The sequence below is a fragment of the Macaca fascicularis genome, chromosome X (genome assembly GCF_037993035.2).
Source record: "Macaca fascicularis isolate 582-1 chromosome X, T2T-MFA8v1.1".
Classification (NCBI taxonomy): Eukaryota; Metazoa; Chordata; class Mammalia; order Primates; family Cercopithecidae; genus Macaca; species Macaca fascicularis.
The window spans coordinates 12,480,147-12,503,873 of NC_088395.1; the positions used below are offsets into that span (position 1 = coordinate 12,480,147).

Consider the following 23,727-nt stretch of genomic DNA (forward strand, 5'->3'; position numbering starts at 1 on the left):
CTTTGATCACAGTTGAGCATTCAGCTTACAGAGATGTAGCAAAACAATGCGGGTCAAGTTCTTAACTTCAGTTCTGATTTGCTGGAAGCTGATTTCTCTAATTGACTTGTGATTTTTCTTCCAAGCCTGGCCCACTCATAATAATTTGGATAACTGCTATAAGATCAATCAATCTATCCATTTATCCATCACTGTCCTTTAAAGGTTGTTTTTCTAGCCAAGAGTGAATAGTTTGCTTTCAAAACAATTTGCAAATGCTTTGCTTTTTTTAAAGAAGTAGGATGGATGAATGGTGCTAAGTAACAATTATATAAAGAGCAGTTCCTTCAGGTATAGTTAACAAATAAGCTGGCAAGTCATCTGCAATTGAAAATAGAATTTTATGGTCATTGCCACTTAATGGTGATCTACACCTTGTTGGAAAATTTCAACCTTAATAAAAAATCCCTGGCACATTCAGTATGAAACATTGACCTTTTTTTTTTTTTTTAAATCAAATACTCTTTTTAGTGATATGGGAACCTACATTTTTTAAGTCTTTGTAAAGATAACTTTCATCTGGATAAAATTTCATTTATAAATCATTCGTGAAACTCAACAGATTTTCCAAGTTGAATTAATAAAACTGAGCCTTATATAGCAAGTTCAAACATGTCCACAATGATTGGATCTCAGAAAGTTCATTTCCCCCGAAAACTTGCAAGGACTGGAAGAAACTTGAGAGGGGAAGTGTAAAGGGCCTGTTTAGAAGGCTTTGCCTAGATTGCAGGTGCGTATTCAAAATGATTCCCACAAAGTCTACATTCAGGTGAGTCTCTTGTGCAATGGGAATATATGTGGACACCTCACCTTTGTCCCTAATTGCAAGTAGAAGGCTCCTCTCACTTCTTGAAATCTCCCAGCGAGCAGATGTTCAATGGAACATTTTATGGTCTTGTTCTCACTTGTTGAGTGCCCGGCCCAGCATATCTATACCCATGAGTGCCCCATACATTGACCCTCTAATGAATAAGATGTGAATCTTGATTTTATGTTCCAGTCCTTCATCAGGAAACCAAATATGTAGCAATTCTATTCCTAATGAAGAGTCTTTGTCACATCTCAACTTTTCAGCAGTAAAATCATCCTTCTATCTTAGCCTTGTTTTCTGCTGGTCTCCAGCTGAAATGGAGTCATACCCAATAGAGTTAACACCTGAGGTTTCTTTTCTCTCCTCAGCTCTCTGCACTACAAGCCAAGGTCCATTATCTCAAGTTCCTCAGTGACCTGCGATTGTATGGGGGCCGTGTGTTCAAGGCAACATTAGTGGTAATTTGTTTCTTTTTGTTTTGTTTTGTTTTGTTTTTGCTTTCTCTTGGAAGCCACAGCAGCTCATTCCACCTCTGATGACAAAAGCAAATCAGCTGTGAATCTTCTCCAGCCTTCATTTCTAACCAACTTCACAACAGTCTGAAAATATCAGAAGAACTGTTAAACTAGATAACACCACTGCAGAATGCCCTAGAAAAAGAAATGTGAAGAACCAAGAGAATCAAAGGATTCTAACAATGGCCTTCTTTTAAATCACTGAGCCAGAAGTTGCTTTCACAGTGAAAAAAGGAAAACCAAAAAGAAAAAACAAACCTCATTTCTAAAAGCATCTTATGATTATGAACATACTGTGCTTTAACATTTACTTTCTAATTACTCATAATTTATCAGAGCCTCAAATCAGTCATGTATCTGGTTCTTCTAATTAGATGATTTAGTACAGTATGACCCAGAAACACTTTCTAAAGAAAATGTAATCTTATAAAAATAGGATCGTTGGTTCAAGTTGGCATGGCATTTCAGAGGTTCAGTATTTTTATGTTGTCAACTTCTCTTTCTCAGCAGGCAGAAAAGCGCTCGGAAGTGACTCTCCTGGTTGGGCCCCGGTATGGCATAAGCCATGTCATCAACACCAAAACCAACCTGGTGGCTCTTTTAGCCGACTTTAGCCACGTCAACAGGATTGAAATGTTTTCCGAGGAGGAGAGCTTGGTGCGGGTGGAACTCCACGTGCTAGATGTGAAGGCAAGTGTTTCAGATGTTGATACACATGACCTTGCTGTAAACAGCTAATTTCTGATAACACTGCAGATGTTTACAAGGCAGGCAAAAGTCAATGTGTGCAGAGCATCACAGATGCAATGTGGTGCAGAAAATAATCCACCCAACTCAGGCCTGAGGGCTCCAGTCCTCACTAAATTGCTGTGTGATTGGGAACAGGTCGCTATACTTCTCTGGGCTCAATTTTTTTATTCCTACATGAGAAAGCAAGCTGCATAATTTCTAGGTCCCTTCTGACTTTAGAAAATGTGATTTCTAGTTATAGAGTAGGGGAAACTTTTCTGAACTAACTTTCTAGAATATATGACTCAAATCAAGAGGGAGATTTTCCCCAACTTTCTTTAGAATTCTCACTCCCTTTGCTTAGGTTGGGTCCATATGTGTGTATTCATTTGGAAAAGCTTGATATTTTAGTTCATCTGTCTTCTCATATGGTAACAACTGGTACTGACTGAACATCTGGCTCCTATGAATGTCATAGCCATTCCATTTAAAACAAAAATCTGGCCAGGCACAGTGGTTCATGCTTGTAATCCCAGCACTTTGGGAGGCCAAGGCGGGCGGATCACAAGGTCAAGAGTTCGAGACCAGGCTGACCAACATGGTGAAACCCCATCTCTACTAAAAATACAAAATTAGTCGGGCGTGGTGGCACACACTTGTAATCCCAGCTACTCAGGAGGCTGAGGCAGGAGAATCACTTGAACCCAGAGATGGAGGTTCCAGTGAGCCGAGATTGTGCCATTGCACTCCAACCTGGGTAACAGAGTGAGACTCCATCTCAAAAAAAAAAGAAAAAAAAAAAATCTGAGATGGTCCACAAAGGGCAAAACTCTACTCCCAAAAGAGAATAGGAAATAGTCCAGGTTCCTGGTCTCCACCTTCTTTTTCCAGTAGAGATGAGTTATTGGATTTTGGCAATGGCAATATTTCTACTGTTTCTATGAAGAAAAGGCACTGGAACAAAGGGAGATAGTGACTCCACAAAGGAGACAACACCAGCCTGGAAGGTGCTCTGAGAATAGCCATGGAGGACCCAGCCCTACCTGCATCCCCACTAGGGTGCTGGTGTGGGAGGAATGGATTGACAGCCATTGAGAATGTGGCAAAGTGTTTCTACAAAGCACATCAGAATACCCCAGAGAGCTCTGCAGTGGGAATAGATGATCACGAAAGACAGAATGTAGAACTCAAACATGCTGGCTGTGGCCTGTGGGATTTCATGGGCTGCATCCAGAGGGTTCCAGATGACTTCATGGCTAGCTGAAAGAGGGAGGATAGACTTGGAATGCCCATCCTACTCCATGAGCAAAGAGGCTGAGAGAAATAGCCCCATCACGGAGAAAGGTGGATGAAAGGTTGAACTGGATGCAATTATTACAGATTCGATGACAGAGATAATCTGTCCTAAACAGAAATGAGTGCTGTGTCCGGCCAGTGGTGTCCTGCCTATATAAAATAATGATGCGGTGGCTTGGAGGCCGAGGGGAGACCTCAACTGAAGTGGAAGGAAAAGCAGTTCAACAAGTAGTACAGGCACTTTGTCAGGGAAGTTAAATTCTACCAGCTGGGGGCACTAAATCCTCCCAGTGTCCTAAACCTAGGAGTGAAAGCAAGAGATCTGCTGTCTTGCTGTCTTTGTGCCTCTCTTCGTATCTGCTTTTTCTTGTTTCCTTATTTCTCTCTCTCTCACCTTTTCTTTTTCAACAAGAACACACCCTTCCTAACTCAATGAGAAAAATTGCTTCATCCAACACTTTTTTTTTCCCTATAAGCCCCAAATCCATGTCCAATTGTATAATAACCTCATTGTTTCAAGAGAGTTTTAGTAAGGCCTTTTCTCAACTCCCATCTGTTTTATGCTCCTGTAAATTTACTATTTCTTCTAGAAGCAACTTTTTACTGGATCTCTGGCACTTTTCATTCAATCTTAGCAGTAATTTCCACTTAAATTTTACCTCTCTTTAACACTAATTTACACCGTGAACCCAAAACTTAATCTTCCTGTAATTTTCAGATTGTGAGTTCACTGCTGGTAACTGAGGTAACGGTAACTTAACTAGTTAATGTTAATTTACCAGTTTAACATGTTTAATTGTTTTTAAATGTTAAAAATGTTAACTATTTGGGAAGAAAACAATCTCATTTTTCTTTCATTTCAATATGACTTGGGGGCCAGTTGCGGTGGCTCACACCAGCAATCCCAGCAGTTTGGGAGGTTGAGATGGGCAGATCATTTAAGATCAGGAGTTGGAGACCAGCCTGGCCAACATGGTGAAGCCCCGTCTCTACTAAAAATACAAAAATTAACCTGGCGTGGTGGCGTATGCCTGTGATCCCAGCTATTCAGGAGGCTGAGGCATTAAGAATTGCTTAAACCCAGGCAGTGGAGGTTGCAGTGAGCCGAGTTTGCACCGCTGCACTCCAGCCTCAGCGACAGAGTGAGATCCTGTCTCAAATATAGATGATAGATAGATAGATAGATAGATAGATAGATAGATAGATAGATAGATAGATAGATAGATAGGCAGGCAGATAGGCAGGCAGGCAGATAGATAGATAGATAGATAGATAGATAGATAGATAGATAGATAGATAGATAGATAGATAGATAGACAGACAGACAGACAGACAGACAGACATATATATGACTTGGAAGAGATTCAAAATGTCCAGGCTTTTTAGAGGGTGTGTCCTGAATGTTTTTCAGTAAGGCACTTTGTGTTATCCTTGGCTTTTTCTCCTGCCTTGGGTTTCTCCCATGAAATGTTTGTTCAATAACTCCTTTTTCCATAAGCATAAATGCAGCCGTTGACACTCCAGGGATGTTATTAAGAATGGATGGCTTTAACCAAAGTGTTCTTTTGTGTAGCCCATCACACTTCTGATGGAATCCTCAGATGCCATGAACCTGGCCTGCTTAACAGCTGGATACTACCGACTGCTTGTTGATTCCAGGAGGTCGATATTTAACATGGCCAACAAGAAAAACACAGCGACCCAGGAAACAGGTATTCTCTTCCTGAACTCATGAAGCACTGACCTCCCTGCAAACACCCCACCTAACAACAATAAAAAGGATGTTTTCTGAAAAGTTAAGACCGGACGCGGTGGCTCATGCCTGTAATCCCGGCACTTTGGGAGGCCAAGGCGGATCACGAGGTCAGGCTTTCAAGACCAGCCTGACCAAAATGGTGAAACACCATCTCTACTAAAAATACAAAAATTAGCTGGGCATAGTGGCATGTGCCTGTAATTCCAGCTACTCGGGAGGCTGAGGCAGGAGAATCGGTTGAACCCGGGAGGCGGAGGTTGCAGTGAGCTGAGATTGCACCACTGCACTCCAGTCTGGGCGACAGAGCCAGACTCCGTCTCAAAATAAACAAATAAATAAAAATTAAAATTAAAGTTAAAATTGTACCCACAAAAAGATCTAATGTCCAAATTCAATGCAAAAAGCCTTCAGATACCTCTGATGTGGGCTAATTGTTAAAAAGAAAAATGCTGATTTCTCACCACATTTGACACATCACTCAGAAGTGTCAGGGTGCTTGCTCCAACCTTGATTTTATTATCATGAAAGTCTCTATGGTTGGGTTTTCATGGCCTTACTTTTACAGAGGTCAGGGCCAGAGGACTAATGATGGAATGCCCGAACATGAGTTGTGAGCCTCTGCTTTAGGGCTGGTCTCTCCTGAAGGTGTCCTAGGCCCAAGGGTCTGGGAGGACTCCTCCCTGTAGTCAGAGTTATGCCCAGGATTCTGGGAATTTTACAAACAGGAAAACGTGGTTATTGCCTAGCACTTGGACCTGGGGACACTAGAAGAAAATTTTTCCACCATGGCAGCCACCTTGGATCCATAATAGGAGCACCAAGATGGCAAAGACATCAAATAATTCAGTTCACCTACTTGACAGCAAAAAAGATCCCCACAGTGAGGACAGGGAAGGCTGCAAATGTTAAATTGATTATCCTTTGACAGTAGGTGGTTTTCATTGGTTTTAGGACATTTTTTCTTCAGTTACTTAAGCATTTTACTCCATCTACAGTGGAAGCTTAGTAAATGGCACTGATGGACAGATGCCACCATTCTAGGCACAGTCACTGACCCGTTAAAAAAAATTATAATCAGAGGTTCCATAATTGGGGTTTCTTTTAAAAGAAAGGGGAATTCTTACAAACAAATTTTACTGTTGTTTCTCTTTTTTTCTCCCTCCCCCCGGCCCCGGTCCCCGGCATTTCTCAGAGAAGATGAGGGGAGAAAAAAAGGGAAGGAAGTTCTCTCACTGTTAAATTGAGCAGAAACATCAAACTTTATTCCATAAATATATTGCAATATGTGGACACATTTACACACACATACAGACTCACACACAGTTTACTATGATGGCCAGGTGAGTGGAAGCAGCTCAGTCATAGAAAAAGGGAAGCTAGAAACAGGAAGCGATGGATAAAGTATGATAGAAGGCAACACTTGGACTTTCAAGTCAAATAAATCTGAAATTTAATCCAGTCACATCTTGAGGTGTCTGATTTTTTTAATTTCTCTAAGCTTGAGTTTCTTCATTTGTAAAATGGGGTTAAAAAACTAGCTTGCAAGGGTTAGAAAAATAATCTAGGTACATCATCTAAAATGATGCTCAGCATTTCTATTAATAATTTGCAGTGGGAAAAAAAAGAAAAAAAACCAGAGGCAGAAAGAACCGAGAATGACAGAGATAGAGGCCGGGTGCAATGGTTCACACCTGTAATCCCAGTACTTTGGGAGGCTGAGGCAGGAGGATCACTTGAGCACAGGAGTTTGAGACCAGACTGGGCAACAAAGGGAGACCTCATCTCTACAAAAAATATAAAAATGAGCCAGGCGTGGTGGCATGTGCCTGTAGTCCTAGCTACATGGGAGGCTGAGGTGGGAGGATACCTTGAGCCTAGGAGGTCAATGCTGCTGTGAGCTATGACTCGCCACTACACTCTGGCCTAGGTGACAGAGCAAAACCCTGTCTCAAAAATAAATAAATAAATAAATAAATAAATAAATAAATAAATAAATTAGAAAGTAATAGAAACACAGAAAGGAGAGAAAGACAGAACATGTGGCAAAGAAAGCTCCTGAGAGACACAAATGTTTAAAAATAAATACAGAAAAAGAAAAAACAAAAAGGAGGTGATAGACGTGCACTGGGTTTGGCAGTAAACATTTTTATGACCACATGTTTTCATTGAGCTAGGAGATTTAGAGCAATTTAATGCTGACCTTCGAAATTCCACAGAAGGCTGGGCTCGGTGGCTCATGCCTATAGTCTCAGCACTTGGGGAGTTGAAGGCGGATGGATCACTTGAACCCAGGAGCTTGAGACCAGCCTGAGCAACAAAGTGAGACACTGTGTCTATGAAAAAAATTTAAAAATTAGCCAGGTGTGGTGGCATACACCTGTGGTCCCAGCTACTTGGGACATTGAGGAGGGAGGATCACGCAAGCCCGAGAGGTCAAGGCTTTAGTGAGCCAAGCACACTATTGCACTCCAGCCTCCAGCCTGGATGACAAAGCAAGATCCTGTGTCTAAGAAACAAAAAAAATAAAAAAGAGAAAAGAAAAGAAATTCCAAAGAGCTGTTCAGCAATTTGACACAATTGTTTCCCATTGGAAAACCAGTTTTGTTTTGTTTTTTCAAATTTTATTTTCAAATGTTAAAGTTTATCTGGAAAATAAATCCTTTCCTCATAGACTGTAAAGATTGTAGAGGTGTATGAAGAAAACCAAACCTACTATTCTAAACATGATTACAGTAATAAGGGTCTCCACTCTGTCCAATTCATAGTGACCCACAACGTAAGTTTTAACAGAACTTAAAGAGGCAAAAATATAGTTACAAAAAGTATTCTTACTGTGGGGAAAGAATGGAACTTCAGCCTCACCATCATTTCTCCCAGTTTCAAATACCTATCCCCACTCTCAACGATAGAGGGCGGGAGAGAGAGAGAGAGAGAGAGAGAGAGAGAGAGAGAGAGCGAGCGCCAGTGAGTGCTGAAAGTACTCTCTTCTCTTCAGAAACTCCCAAAAGATCAAAAGATCTGACAGCCAAGAAATACAGAGTGGAAGTTCCATCAGGCCAGTTCTTCTCTAGTCCCTTCTCTCCTTCCACTGTAGGAGACTGGGCCACAGAATAGACCCCAGCTCCCAACCCACATTCTTCCATGTCTCCAAAATTATTCCAGGAAGCCAAATCAGTAGACCCTTCTGGAAGGAAGCCAGATTGAGCACATATTTTATTCTCACCTCAAATTGATCCCAGATCTTAGTCAAGATCTCTAATAAGAAACAGCCCCCATTTCTTCTTCTCTATCTTGAAAATTAGGCTTCAAGCACTTTCAAAATCCCTGGCCCCAGATATGTATGCATCTCTGGGCTTTAGGAGGGTCTTAGTAAGTATCCATCAACTTGCTTTGAGCCTGCTGACCTATTCAATTTTCTTGTTCATCTAAACCAGAGTTGGCAAAACTATGGTCAATGGGCCAAATCATGTTCTTGCAAATAAAGTTTTATTGGAACTCAACCACACACATTGTTTTACTTTCCTAAGGCTGCTAGAACAAATTCTTACAAACTTGGGAGCTTTAAACAACATAAATTTATTCTCCCACAGTTCTGGAGGCCACAAGTTCAAAACCAGGATGTTGACAGGGCCATGCTCCCTTCACAGGCTTTAGGGGAGGATTTCTCTTTACCTCCTCCTGCTTCTGGTGGCCAGCACTCCTTGTGGCTGCTTAACTCCAGTCTCTGCCGCTGTCTTCACGTGGCCTTCCCCTCTTCTCTGTGTGGCCCAAATCTCTCTCTGCCATTGAATTTAGGGCCCATGCAGATAATTAAGGATAATCGCATCTGAAGATCCTTGACATTGCAAGACACTTTTTTCCAAATAAGGTCACGTTCACAGAGTGGACATATCTTTTGGGGGCCACCATTCAACTCATATACCCATTTGTTTATGTAGCATCTATGGCTCCTTTCATATTAAAACAGCTAAATTGAGTAGTTGCTCAAATGAATGGTTGGCCCACAAAACCAAAATATTTACTATCTGGGCCTCCCTTTACAGAAAATATTTGCCAAGCCCTAAACCTGCATTACAATGCAACTTTGCTGAACTACTCTTCCTCCTGCAACAATCCACACTCACACACACACTTCCCCCAACGTGCACACCCAGTCATAATCTAAATTGTTGTTGTTAATAAAATAATGCTGACCCCCCACGAGGTTTATTTATTGTAAGGTAAGATGCAAATATGGCTAGTGTATAATTCAACGTCTTCAAAATTATATCTCTTATTGTTCATGAAAATACATGAATTTATTAAAAATGGCCATGAACACTGTTCAGCATTAAGTCCATTGCATGATTTGCCGGGAGCAAAAACCTCTTTGGTAAAACTGTACTTTTTTCCCATATGTCTTGCACATCTGATGTCAGTTATCCAAACTTGTGCTGGGGACAATTTGAGGGAATGGATGGGAGAATAGTATGGCCCTAAAATTTTCTCAAAATGTTGCCTCTGGAATCTATAAGGCAATATCAACAGAATGACCCAGTTCTCTGTCTTGTTAAATATCAGAACAAATCTCCACATCAAAATTCCAGATTGAAAGATGCTTGAAGAGCAAACAAACTAATAGTATTTAAATTGGGGTTTTGTAATTTTAATCCATGAGGAACATGAAACAAATTTTCAGGAGTTCCCGTGATACAAACAAAAATTGAAATTAATCTAAATATTAATTATGCTTAGAAATTACAGAGAAAAGTACCTTACCTGTGACCACTCCACCTTATGCATTTTATACACACACACACACACACACACACACACAGAGGCATGCATGCTGACATTTATACATGAATATTTTAACATCTACTAGGATATCAAAAGACTGAAGATAGAAGTTTTGTACTATCATTACAATATTTATTTTAATTTCCCATATGGCAAAACTCTGACAATCCTTGACTATCTCTGAACTCAATGAGGAAAACATTCAATATCTTCCTTCATGAAGTAGGGAATATTAGATCTCACCTTACAAAAAAAGAACAATTAATGTTCTGGAATAATGGCCTATTGAAATCTCACCTTTAAGGGTAAAAGGCATGTTGTATATTTACATTCGTAGATATGAATGAAGCCTTTTAATAATAGAACCAAGGGTCAGATGGAATTAAGCTATACTTCCCTACCCCCGGATGGTATTACATTTTATCACATAGCAATTACAATTTATGCAGTATCAATTTTGTTAAGGTTGGTTCTCCTAACCCAAGGAATTCTTACACCTGAAGCCTAAATCAACAAGTACTATATTTGGGTAGTTGAAAAACTGTATTTACACAAGTGATGCTACAAGCCATTAAGTTAAAAAACAGAGACGAGCCCCCCCCCACCCCTGCCCCACCCAAAACCAGACAGTACAGTAATGTGTCTTTGCATGATTCTTTCTCTTTAGGAACTGAAAACAAGGGGAAGCATAACCTCCTTGGCCCAGATTGGAACTGTATACCCCAAATGACCACCTTTATTGGCGAAGGGGAACAAGAAGCCCAGATAACATACATAGATTCAAAGCAGAAGACGGTGGAGATCACAGACAGCACCATATGTCCAAAAGAGCACCGGCACTTGTACATAGACAACACCTATAGTTCAGATGCACTTAACCAGCAGCTGAGCCAGCCCGGGGAGGCCCCCTGTGAGGCAGACTATAGAAGTCTCGCTCAGCAGTCCCTATTGACCCTCTCAGGACCAGAAACTCTGAAGAAAGCACAGGAATCTCCGAGAGGAGCTAAAGTGTCCTTTATTTTTGGAGACTTTGCCTTGGATGATGGTATTAGTCCCCCAACCCTCGGCTATGAAACACTACTAGATGAGAGTCCTGAAATGCTGGAGAAGCAGAGAAATCTCTACATCGGCAGTGCCAGTGACATGAAGGGCCTGGATCTCACTCCAGAGGCAGAGGGCATCCAGTTTGTGGAAAATTCTGTTTATGCAAACATAGGCGATGTGAAGAGCTTCCAGGCTGCAGAGGGGATCGAGGAGCCCCTCTTGCATGACATCTGTTATGCAGAAAACACTGATGACGCAGAGGATGAGGACGAGGTGAGCTGTGAGGAGGACCTCGTGGTGGGGGAGATGAACCAGCCGGCCATCCTCAACCTGTCTGGGTCAAGCGATGACATCATTGACCTCACATCCCTGCCCCCTCCAGAAGGTGATGACAATGAGGATGACTTCCTGTTGCGTTCCTTGAACATGGCCATTGCCGCACCCCCACCTGGCTTTAGAGACAGTTCAGATGAAGAGGACTCTCAGAGCCAGGCAGCTTCCTTCCCCGAGGACAAGGAGAAAGGCGGCAGCCTGCAAAATGATGAGATCCCCGTGTCCCTCATTGACGCTGTGCCCACCAGCGCCGAAGGCAAGTGTGAGAAGGGACTGGATAATGCCGTTGTCTCCACGCTGGGAGCTCTAGAGACTCTATCCGTGTCAGAAGAACAGCAGACCAGTGACAATTCAGGTTCTTTCACAATTGTTACATTCATTCACTGATAACCATATCATTCCATCCTTCCAAGCCATTTGCCCTTGGAGTTCTGTTACATGGTGTTCTCCATTTCACAAATGTCCCATTTCATAAACGTGCTGAAACTGCCATCATAGGTTTTTTTGTGTGTATGTGATTTCTTTTGTTGTTACTTTTTTAAAAACATAAGGCACATCTCCCCCACCCCCACCCCCATTTCTGGAAAAACTGCAATAAACTCAGAGTCCTTACTGAAAAGGGAAAAACTTGGTATTTTGTTTTAGTAATAACGGGTCCCATTTTCTTACATGTCTCCAAGTGCCTCTGATGCATCCATTAATCAGTTCTTGTTTTTTACGGCATGCAGGTGTAGCCATCTTGCGGGCTTATAGTCCTGAGTCTTCGTCAGACTCGGGCAATGAAACTAACTCTTCTGAAATGACTGAGAGTTCTGAACTGGCCACAGCACAAAAACAGTCAGAAAACCTCTCCCGCATGTTCTTGGCCACTCACGAAGGCTACCACCCCCTTGCAGAAGAGCAGACTGAGTTCCCGGCCTCCAAGACCCCCACTGGGGGCTTGCATCCAAAGTCCTCGCACACCCTGGCTGCTAGGCCAGCAACTGACCTCCCGCCCAAAGTTGTGCCTTCCAAGCAGTTACTTCACTCAGACCACATGGAGATGGAGCCTGAAACCATGGAGACTAAGTCAGTCACTGACTATTTCAGCAAACTGCACATGGGGTCGGTGGCATACTCCTGCACTAGCAAAAGGAAAAGCAAGCTGGCCGATGGTGAGGGGAAGGCACCCCCTAATGGGAACACAATAGGAAAAAAACAGCAGGGGACCAAAACGGCAGAGATGGAGGAGGACGCCAGTGGTAAATTTGGTACTGTGTCTTCACGGGACAGTCAACACCTGAGCACTTTTAACCTGGAGAGAACTGCCTTTCGCAAGGACAGCCAAAGATGGTATGTGGCCACTGAAAGCGGGATGGCTGAAAAAAGTGGATTAGAAGCAGCAACGGGGAAAACCTTTCCAAGAGCTTCTGGTCTTGGGGCAAGGGAGGCTGAAGGGAAGGAAGAAGGAGCTCCTGATGGAGAAACCAGTGATGGCTCAGGACTTGGTCAAGGGGACCACTTCTTAACTGACGTGACCTGTGCATCTTCAGCCAAAGACTTAGATAACCCAGAGGACGCTGACTCGTCCACCTGCGACCATCCTTCCAAGCTTCCTGAGGCTGATGAGAGTGTGGCCCACCTTTGTGACTACCACTTGGCCAAGCGGATGTCATCGCTGCAAAGCGAGGGCCATTTTTCTCTGCAGAGCTCCCAAGGCTCTTCAGTGGATGCAGGCTGTGGCACGGGCAGCAGCGGCAGTGCCTGCGCCACACCCGTGGAGTCGCCGCTCTGCCCCTCCCTAGGGAAGCACTTGATTCCTGACGCTTCTGGGAAAGGCGTGAATTACATTCCTTCAGAGGAGAGAGCCCCTGGGCTTCCCAACCACGGAGCCACCTTTAAGGAACTGCACCCACAGACAGAAGGGATGTGTCCACGAATGACAGTGCCTGCTCTGCACACAGCCATTAACACCGAACCCCTGTTTGGCACATTGAGAGATGGATGCCATCGGCTCCCCAAGATTAAGGAAACCACAGGTACAGCAATGATGGATTTAGCACTTTGTATGACATGCCAGGAGCATGTAAACCATATTTACAACAAACTTACAAACGTAAAGTCTGGAAGAAAAGTAAAAGGTAGAATTTAAAAGGCCACAGAACAGTAAAGTACCAATCATTGATCCCCTAATATTTAATAAATACTAAAGATTACAAAGGTGAAAATGGCATTTGCGCTTTATAATCTTGCTCTGTGTTTGCTTTCAGAATTTGATGGAGCAATATGTTTTTTTCCTAAATTCTAAATGCAGATGTTTAGCAATGCCCAGTGTGACTTTTAGTTATATGATAGTATTGCTTAGAGTCACATACCAGTTTGATTTTCTTCCCAAGACATCTGATTTCTAATTCTGCCATTTCATTATTGAGGGACAAAGAAGAATAAGAGAGCAGGGTATCAGGGAGATTGGAGGGGTTTGGAGAGATTATTTGCCTTTCAGCAATCTTACTGACTCCTCCCTACTCTGACATACCCCAGTGTCAGGAAGATTTTGAGGTTATGTCTGATGAGCTGCTTTATTTTCCCCAAAATAATAAAGTGTAAACACACATAGAAACAAGAACACATCCACCTTCTGTATCCCACCTTCACTACTCCACCACTCAATGGTATGCATTCCCCTCACTGATCCACTTGGCTGGTCATTATATGGCAAAAGCAGATACTCTCTCATATTTTCATATTTCAAATTATGTCATCAATAGTGTCTTTTTCATACAGGTCAATAGAAGTTAGTGAGATCTTATATTGGTCATTTTCTATTCCTGTTCTTTTAAGATTTTCTACTTTCTCAAAACCCACCACTGGCTTTACCTGCCTTGGAAAAGTTATCTGTGAATATTACCTAACTCATCACCCAACTGCATATTTACCTCTAAACTAACTAAGTCACACTGTTTAATCTTTCATGATTTATAAAGAACTTTCACCTGAGTTACCTCTTGCTTCTCACAAATATTCTGTGAGATGGGGATTATTTGCTTCACATGACAGCTTTTCTTAAACAAACAAAAAAAAAATGTTGAGCAACTGGCCCAAGGTCTCAACTTCAGACTTTGTACCAGGCAAACCTCATGCTGTCCTCTTAAAAAGATTCACTTATTTAATTTGCATTAATTAAATTAGGCCACTTCTTTAAAAGAAAGAAAGGAAAGAAAGAAAAAGAAAGAAAGTAAGGAAAAGAAAAGAAAGAAAGAAACTGATGCCAGGTTTAACTTAATTCCCTTGAAATGAAACTTAGTATCTTCAATATATTTGAATAATCTATACATAGTTATTTTCTGTGTCTAAGCTTGATAGATAGATATTGGTAGCAAGGCAATTCATGAAATCCCTGAAAATGTTTGGGATTTCTAGACAATTTCAAATGAATCAGCAGTTCCAGAAATAACAGATTCCAGTATTTTCTTGATATTCATTAAAATGGAAATTTGTTATGAGATATCAAGATGCAGCCTTTGGAAAGCAGGGTGACCTTAGCATACGGCAGCCCTTCCAGACTACATCCTTGAGAAATGACAGACATCATGTAGAGATGTAGTAAAAATGGCCTCCCAGGAGATGCTTAATGATTCTCTCTGTTTTTCTACTACCCCTAGTGTAGCTTTGACAGAGCCTGGGAAGGAGAGACGAGGAGGCATGCCTTCAGCTTGGTCTCAACATCCTGAAGCTGATCCCATCCTGCTACCATCAAACATTCACTCGGAATCAAAGGTGCCAATTCCAAATCAAGACCCTAATGATTTCTCCCAAGCAAATCAGGCATATGGAGAGGCTGTGAGCTGGCGGCCACCGGATCTGAGAGGGGGAAGCCTCAGGACACCCCCCAGCCAGAAGGCTCTGAGACATAGCAGCAGTGTCCTCTCCGGATCTGTCGATTTGGAGACCTTCCGAGAGAGAACCAAGGGTGCAGTCAGCTTAAAGTGTCCAGGCATCACAGAAGCACAGGAGGCCAGTTCTGAAAGGCGAGCAGAACTCCCCCTGGGGAGGAAGCTCACCAAAAGTTTTTCCCAAAGCTCGATGCACTTGAGCTCCGAGGGGAGGTTTCACAAAAGGTCCCCAGTGGCTCATAAAGACTCAAAGCTGTATAGGACATTACCCTTGCGGAAGCTGGAGGGCAGCAATTGGAGATGCCGGGGACCCTTCAGCTATTGCTTCCTGAACCGAGGGCAGGATGAAGATGGTGAGGAAGAGGAGGAGAGAGGAGAGGCCACCGTCCAGGTCGCTTGCCTCTATAGACCACAGATGACTCAAGCCACGCCAGAACCAAGCAGCCCATGTCTGGCTGTGGCAATTCAGAAGCAAGGAGGGGAGCTATCCAGAGGGTCAGTGCTGAAGGTCTGGGCAGAAGACCTGCGAGGCCCAGATGACTTGGACTTCAGCAACCTGGCTTTTGATGCCCGGATTGCAAGAATAAATGCCCTAAAGGAGAGCACATATGCAATGCCTGATGGGTTCCTTGCAGCCCAAAATGATGCCAATGAGCTGCTCTGTCTCGTCAGGGCAACAAAGGAGAAGAAAGAGGAGTCACGCCCTGAAGCATACGACCTTACACTTTCTCAGTACAAGCAACTGTTGTCCATTGAGTCCAGACAGTTGGGAAGTGCCTGTAGGAAAATGGCGATGGCTGAGAAAAGCCCGGAGGAGATGCTCCTAGCTATGACTTCCAGCTTTCAAGTGCTCTGTTGCCTAACAGAAGCTTGCATGCGATTAGTTAAAGTCGTGAACTCAGAAACACAGCGGCAGGAAATTGTAGGGAAGATCGATGAAGTGGTCATAAATTACATTTGTCTACTGAAAGCTGCCGAAGCAGCCACTGGAAAGAACCCTGGGGACCCTAATGTTGGATTCTCGGTGCGACACTCAACCACCATGGCCGCTCTCGTAAGCACACTGACACGTTCTCTCAAGAGGCTTTTAAACAAATAAATATGGAAGTCACGTCATAATCTACCTTTACGAAGCCATACATGAACTTTTATTTACTTTGTGTGTATGATGAACAGATGTCTCCTTTCTTCTCTCTGTATATTTTGTTATTTTATATAAAATAGGAGATAAAAGTCACATTGATGAAATGTTGAAATGTACTAATCAGATGTATTCTGTTTATATTATACATATATATACACGTAAAAGAAATATCCAAGAAAGTGATGACATTTGGCTATTTTTCATATAGTTAAAACTCCAGGTATATGATGTGAAATTTTAAATTCTACCATGTTAGAGCAAAACAATGAATCCTATCCCCTTTCTTTCCAAGTAGATACTTGGAGATCACATCATTCATATTTAGAAGTAAAACAAAAAAACAAAAAAAGAGAGAGAAAAGAAAAGAAATCACAATGTATATAAAACAGTACTAATGTTTTAAAATTATGATTTTTAAGCATTGGAAATAGCAAAAAGACATTTAAAATTCAAGAAGCTATTATGAATTACTAGAGACTATATCTGTAATAAATTAATTTTTTGCTCATAGTATTTGGTTACTGGATGCTTTCTTCCAAGAATCCCACATATTTAATTTGGGTTTTTGCTATTTGGGCTACAAATTGGTGGGGGTGGATTCTACTGTGTCAGCACAAATGCTCTTCACAGTGTTTCTAGCATTTAAAAAACTTCCCAGGGAGAAGAACAGAGGGGATGATGGGCAGTTTCCTAGGTAATACCTAGAGTTATAGAATATCTCATTACATAAAATGTATGGAATTAATAATGCCAAAATTAATTATTTGATGGAAAGATCTGCTTTGACTAAATGTCAAAAATCTACAAACCAAAGACATTATCTTCCCCTCACCGCAACTCAACTATGAAACTTAAAATTCCCTTTAGAATGATGGGACATTTAGTAAAGTATTTGCAAACTTACAAAAGGGAACATTTAATGATCATCAAAATTAAGTATTGATTCAGTGATGTAGACCAGACCACACACCAGCACCTGTGAGTCTCATCTCAGATCACAGCTCTCAACATAGGGCTTCATGCATCACCGCCTCTACAGAGGCTAAGGCTGCCAATCAAATTTGGAATTACAGTGTAGTACTGGGACAAAATCTCAAATCTTGGGTGTTCCAGAAAATCAGGGAGAAATGGCTACTGTAACCATGGGAACCATGAGTAAATAGTTAAGTATTTATTAAATAAATACTTAATCTGGATTGGCTGATAAAAATATGAAATCTGAAAAAAAAAAGAAAGAAATGGAAGTGGTATATTTGACCAGTTCAAGTGAAACCAATGGAATGCAAAGAACTTTCCAGGACTGTCACATCTCTAAAAGTACCCTGCAGTCATAAAATAAAATCGATATTATATATATATATTTCCTGGGTCATTCAGTGCTCAAGTTACATGCACTCCTACTTAGACAGGTGGCTCCTTAAGAATACGACGGGAGTACACCAGGTGCAAATATTTCTACTTTTGTAGCCTACTGAGAAGGAGGCATAACACAGTCCACAATTGCAATCTCTCTCTAGTCAGCCATTCCACAGGGACTCAACAACAAAAGCCACACGTGGTTATGGATGGCAGCGAAGGAAAGGAGTTTAGGCGTGTGTTATTATAAATAATGTTTAACTAAATAATAAAACATTATTTCATTACAATTATAATTATAAATATTGGTGTTTTGATATTGAGAGATATTAGTGGTGTTTACTGTGGAAAATCTTAGTAAATATCATTCTGTGTACTAAAATCCTAACTTATTAATAGGATGTGTGCCCTATGTCAGACAGTGTGCTAAGCATATTAACTATATTATCTCATTTAATCATCACAACAATCTGCTGGTTTGGACACTATTCTCTCTGGAGGCAATATGGATGAGTTGTTACGGATATGGGGTTTGGGGTCAGAAACATCTTATTTAAATTTTGACTCTGCCATTTTCTAGCCCTTTCGTGTTGGGAAAGCTACTTTTTCTAGTCTCAATTTCCTCATAATAAAATAAAGTCAATTATAAGATTGATTTCCATAGGGTTGTCATGATTTTTGAGTATGTATGTAAAGTTCTTACCACAATACCTGGCAGAGAGTAAGTATTCAATTAATGTTAGCTATTATTATCATCATAATCATTGTGTTAAATATACTACTGCCCAAGATAATATGTGGGGGAATGTTTGTTTGTTTTATATGCATATTGTATCCTGACTGTGTGCAGAACACATTATGTGTATTGCATATATGTAAAAGAAGGGTACAAGGAAGTGACCATCCTTGTTCAAGTCACATATCTAGTTAGAACAACTTCCCAGTCCATTCGAGTTCTTTGAGAAGCCTCAGGGAAGTAGCTCTGGGTCCTTCTAATCAACCTCCCATTACTGCGCCAGTAAGTTTCTGTTTCTTATAAATAAACTCTTTGCTATTCAGAAAACTTCAAGGGGCCCCCACATTCACAAAGCATGGGGCTCCTAACTGGGGTCCAGGTCCATAGAGTGTAGGAAGAACATATTAGAACAATAATTGTGCTTATTTTTATCTAGCTTTTTTATGTTTGTGTATGTTTTATAATGGCATAATAGTACAATGGTACATGTATATAATTTTAAATAAATAAATGAATGAATGAATAAATAAGCATATGACTGGTGCATGCATGTAACAATATTGTTGCAGGTAGGGTTGCATTCACTGAAATCTGGAGAGCACTGAACTAGAGAATAAACCTTCCTTATACTCACGGTTCTTTACATTTAGTCCCCAGTCTACTTTGCCAAGTTTATCTCCTACCATTTTTATTAATCTTTGATCACAAATCTTTCAAACAAAAGTAGACACAATCATATGAATTCATGTGGACTCATTACGTACCAATTCATGTCTAATCTTATTTTCCGTATTTTTACCCACCTCCTCTCCCACTGTATGATTTAGAAGCAAGTCCCAGACATCATAGTGCTTAGCTCATGAATATTTCAGTAAGAATATCCTGTGAGAACTTTTAAACATAACCACAATGACATTTTTGCATTTTAAAAATTGGAAATTCCTTAATAGTATCAAACAAACATTACAGAAATAAATGATGGAGAAAGTAAAAGTCCCCTATAAACCCAACCTCCAAAGATAACCATTGCCCACAATTTAGGGCCTCTTCATTCCATCTTTTACTGTATTACATAGTAAAGTTATTTGTATTTTATTTGTTTATGAGCTTTGCTTTTGGCTCAGAGAGTTGTTCTGACCAGAGTTGCCCTTGTACCTGAGTGTCCATCCCAGCATATTTCACATAAGTGGGTTCATCAGAAGGGATGTGATTGATGTGGAAAGACAGAGTGCTCAGATCAACAACCACACAGCATTAGCTTCAAAAAAAAAAAAAATCAAAAAATGAATGCAATTGCTCAGACATTAAAATTAACACAGATCTCACTAACCTCAAACTCAGCAGAAATTAGTCTAATCACAAACAAAATTATTTTCCAGAAAAGAAAGCCTGAAATCACTAGCTATAGCAATACCACAATGGCTCAATTCCTTTTGCTATAAATTTTATCTTTCATTATGATTTCTCTTAGGAAAGACAATCCTCATTTGTTTATGTTCTGCTTTCGTATAGTTCTAAATGCCAGTTATTAATTCTCTGAATGTTACTTCTGAGTGACCCAGGACAGTACTCTAATTTATCCTGCCTAGATTATCCTTGATTTGGCAGTGGGGGCCGGGCTGTTTTTTCCTTTTGACTGGTTATCACCCTGCAAAATTGTGCGATTTTTGAAATGGAAAACAAATCACCTATGTTCAGGTAATTCCTTATCTCTTCCAAACATTTAGAAACCTTCATGGGGATCAAAATACATTAATATTGCCAGGAACAGTAGTGTTTGCCTGTAATCCCAGCTACTTGTGAGGCAACATAGAGAGACCTCGTTTCAAAAAAAAAAGACTAAAAAAGGAAGGAAAAAGTTGCATCAATATTACATTGTCTCTAACCTAATTTTGTCTTTGCTTTGAAAGTGGTCAATTTTGATTTGTGTAGATAGTGGGGTGTGTGTGTGTGTGTGTGTGTGTGTGTGTGTGTGTGCGTGCGCGCGACTATGGGTCTGTAAAACTAGCTATCAGTTTGGTTTTATAGATTTTCATATTAGCTCCCCCTCTACCAATGCAAAAACTATGAAAAATAAATTTATTGTAACATCCCAAATCTTCTTTTAAAGTCAGGTTGCAGCAATAGCTTTTCAGCTTTGACAGATCAAAGATTAAGAATCTTGCCTTTTGAACTGAATTTTTATTCATAACAATTTGAATATCATTAAATTAGATATTTTTTATTTATTCCACCTATACCTTGGCCTACCCATCTCACTTTTTAATTCCAAAGCCTATATACAGAAAATCCACAGAAGAACAATCTGTATCTCTATCAAATGTTTGTTGCTACACAAAATAATGGAATGGCTTAAATCCTGCATCACTGAAAGAGATAGATAATCAAATATCCAAAGTAACTTACTGCACCATTCAACCTCAAATTAACCAGCTACCTTCCCTGAAACTGTCTATATTTATCATTGCATCTTAATTTTCTGTTACACATTAATTTCAGAGCACTGGGTTTTGGGGTTGTTTGTTTGGGGTTTTCAATTTTTTCATTCTTCGCGTTAATTCACATTTTCTACTCTAAAGTCTGGACCAAAATTCTGTGCCATTTGTGGCATCATCATTCATCACTATAGGCAGAATTCACTTTGGTAGTGGATATATGTGGGATTGGTGGAATTTAGCTTTCTTGGTAACCTCCAGCCATGTAATATTTCTGCTGTTTTCATTTTGATTAATTCCCATTTCCTATCTTGCTTTTTCATTAATGATTCATAATTTCTTCCCGCCTGCCACTTAAAGGAAGATGGATCCATTTTTTCACTCATCATTCACCAGCTATTATTAACTTCCTAATCTAGGCAGACATCGTCCTAAGTGCTACAGGTAGGTACGATGGTGAATATGACTGACATTGTCCCTGCCAAAGATGGAGCGCCCGTTTAGAATTGGCAAACCTTTTTCATTCCTCAAGAAAGTAGAGATTCAGAGTGAGTTAGCATTACAAGCAGCCTTCCTTTGCATGGTAGTACAGGACTGGGAAAGTGACCATGCAAGCTGAAACTCTGCAAAGCAATCAATAATCAATGAGAAAAATTATACCTGCTCCTTGACCTACAACTATTTTTGTCAAAACTTAAATACTCTCTTATTGTCAGTTATTAATGTATAGGGACATGAAAAAGTGCAGTACAATTGATATTTATTTAGTATACAGTAATTTAAACTATTAGAAACCTTGAGAATTAAACTGGATCTTTTTTGTAAAAATGCATCAAGAGGAGTTTGAACAGTGCTTGCCTTCTTTTATTCATCGTATAGCTTAATGATATAGGTAAGCATCTTCTTCTATGCCTTTGGCAAATTGTCAAAGCTTCCAATATTTTATCATTTGTGTTTTTATTATTGTGAAATATCTCCAAGAGTTCTTTTCATGCAAAGTGCTTTTTTTTCCAGTGTCACTTTCCCTGAGACACCTTCATCCTTTTCCTCAAAACTTCTCCCCTTATTTATGTTGATACATGTACCTCCACTGCATCTCTCTGGTGGCACATCTACAGTCTCAAATGAGGGCAACGTCATTCCCGCTGTCAGCTACTTCTTTGATGACTCCATTGATGTCTTATTTTAATTTCACTTCCAGTGTTATCACTTTTGTTTCTTTGCTGCACTTTCATCCTTGTTGACCAGTTCTCTCTATCAATGCTCCAATTTTATTAAACGTTACATGGCTTTATCACATGAGGGAAAGCAAAAGGAGGCAGCACAGCTACTTGCTTTGCTGTGTGTGCATGAGCTGAATAACAGACCAATCAGTGGCAGACTTGGAAAGAACTAATGCAATTGATTGCTGATCATCATGCACACCTTTTATTTGTGTAGTGATTTTTGGATTGAACAGTTAATGGCAAAATTTGTGCTTTATACAATTCAGTTAACATATCATGGTAACTGAAATTTAAACAATGTTGTTGGGGCCTGGTAGATTAGCAAAATCATGGTAACTGAAATGTATCCATATCAGGACCATGAATAATGAGGACTAAATGTATAGCATTCAGCACTGTTCAATAGAACTCTCTGCAATAACGGAAAGTGTCTAAATCTGTGATACTCAGTATGATAGCAAATAGTCATATGTGGCTGCTGAGTATTCCCAATGTGGCCAGTATGACTAAGGAATCAAATTTTAAACTTTATGTAATTTAATTAATTGAATTTAAACATTCACATGTAGCTATTGCCTACTACATTGTACAGTGCAGTTCTAGTGGGCAAGCAGACAAAAAAGAGTGAAAAATAAACAGAATAATGACAGATTGCAGTAAGTTCTGGGAGGGAACATTATAGGCTTCTGAGGAAGAAATCACATATAAGTCAGGCATTTGCCTAGAATTTGGAGAAAGGAACCAACTCTGATCAGTTAGTACACATGACACTCATTTCATATAGATGCTGCTGAAGAAATTTAAATGATATGTGCAATAGAGACAGTTGCAGATAAAGACCTTCCTTCATTAGACCGTAAGCTTGACTTAGCCAAATCCATTTTTTTGGCCCCAAGTCCTAGGTGGAAAGACAACTGAGTACCTCTTTAAAAATTAAAACATACACACACATATATAGACTCAAATACACTCACTTGTTCTTAGCCTTTGGATGTCTTACATGATGATATGTGATTTGCATGGATAATTATTTCTTCCCTACGATTTGAAAATCTGCTGTAAAATGTTGGCTACACATTAGTTTGTGAATTGTTGACAAAGACATTGGAGAGTGTGAAGTGTGGTGGCAAATACTGACCTAACAGCCAACATAGCGGTTGTTCCCTAAAACATGTCCTTTCCAACAGTCTGAGCTCACACCAGCCCTCAGCTCAGAGCCTAAGCTTTCCTCTGCTTTTTTTCCCATCTTTCTACCTATTCTTGGTCCCAATTTCCTTCTTGGTTGGGTTTCAAGGCTATTCCCAAGTCCTTTCAGATGTGGCCCAACATGCTCTGCAGCCTAAAATATAAATACTGTATAGGGTAGAAAGGAATAAAAGAAGAGGTGAGGCTCACAGTTTTAGGAAAGCCAATTTAAATTTAGTACGCACTATTCATTATTTCTTCCCTCTGTCTTCTTTCCCCTCTTTGTCTTCCCTGACACTCCCCCGACGCCACCTCTCTGTATTAGTTTCCTATTGCTTCATGACAAATTAACACAAATGTAGTGACTTACAACAACAAGCATTTATTATCTCATAGTTTCCGTGGGTCAGAAGTCTGGGCACAGCCTAACTGGCTTAGAAAGGGTGCAGTCAAGGTTTCAGCTGGCCTGCA

At 40.4% G+C, this 23,727-nt stretch overlaps 1 protein-coding gene across 9 annotated transcripts in view; it reads left to right on the forward strand.

The window, feature by feature from the left end:
* FRMPD4 (FERM and PDZ domain containing 4) overlaps positions 1 to 18,937 on the forward strand; it is an 864,755-nt gene extending 845,818 nt beyond the window's left edge. For 5 of the 9 annotated variants that reach the window (XM_065538545.2, XM_045383461.3, XM_005592962.5 and 2 more), the window contains 6 exons: positions 1,219 to 1,308; positions 1,873 to 2,055; positions 4,964 to 5,102; positions 10,593 to 11,657; positions 12,031 to 13,320; positions 14,949 to 16,828. In XM_065538545.2, the coding sequence (XP_065394617.1) occupies positions 1,219 to 1,308; positions 1,873 to 2,055; positions 4,964 to 5,102; positions 10,593 to 11,657; positions 12,031 to 13,320; positions 14,949 to 16,273 (4,092 nt within the window). In that variant the 3' untranslated portion in view covers positions 16,274 to 16,828. Of the gene's footprint in view, positions 1 to 1,218; positions 1,309 to 1,872; positions 2,056 to 4,963; positions 5,103 to 10,592; positions 11,658 to 12,030; positions 13,321 to 14,943 lie in introns of all 9 variants that reach the window. The other 4 variants (XM_045383463.3, XM_045383464.3, XM_005592964.5 and 1 more) reach the window with 2 other exon arrangements.
* Positions 18,938 to 23,727: the final 4,790 nt, after the last annotated feature.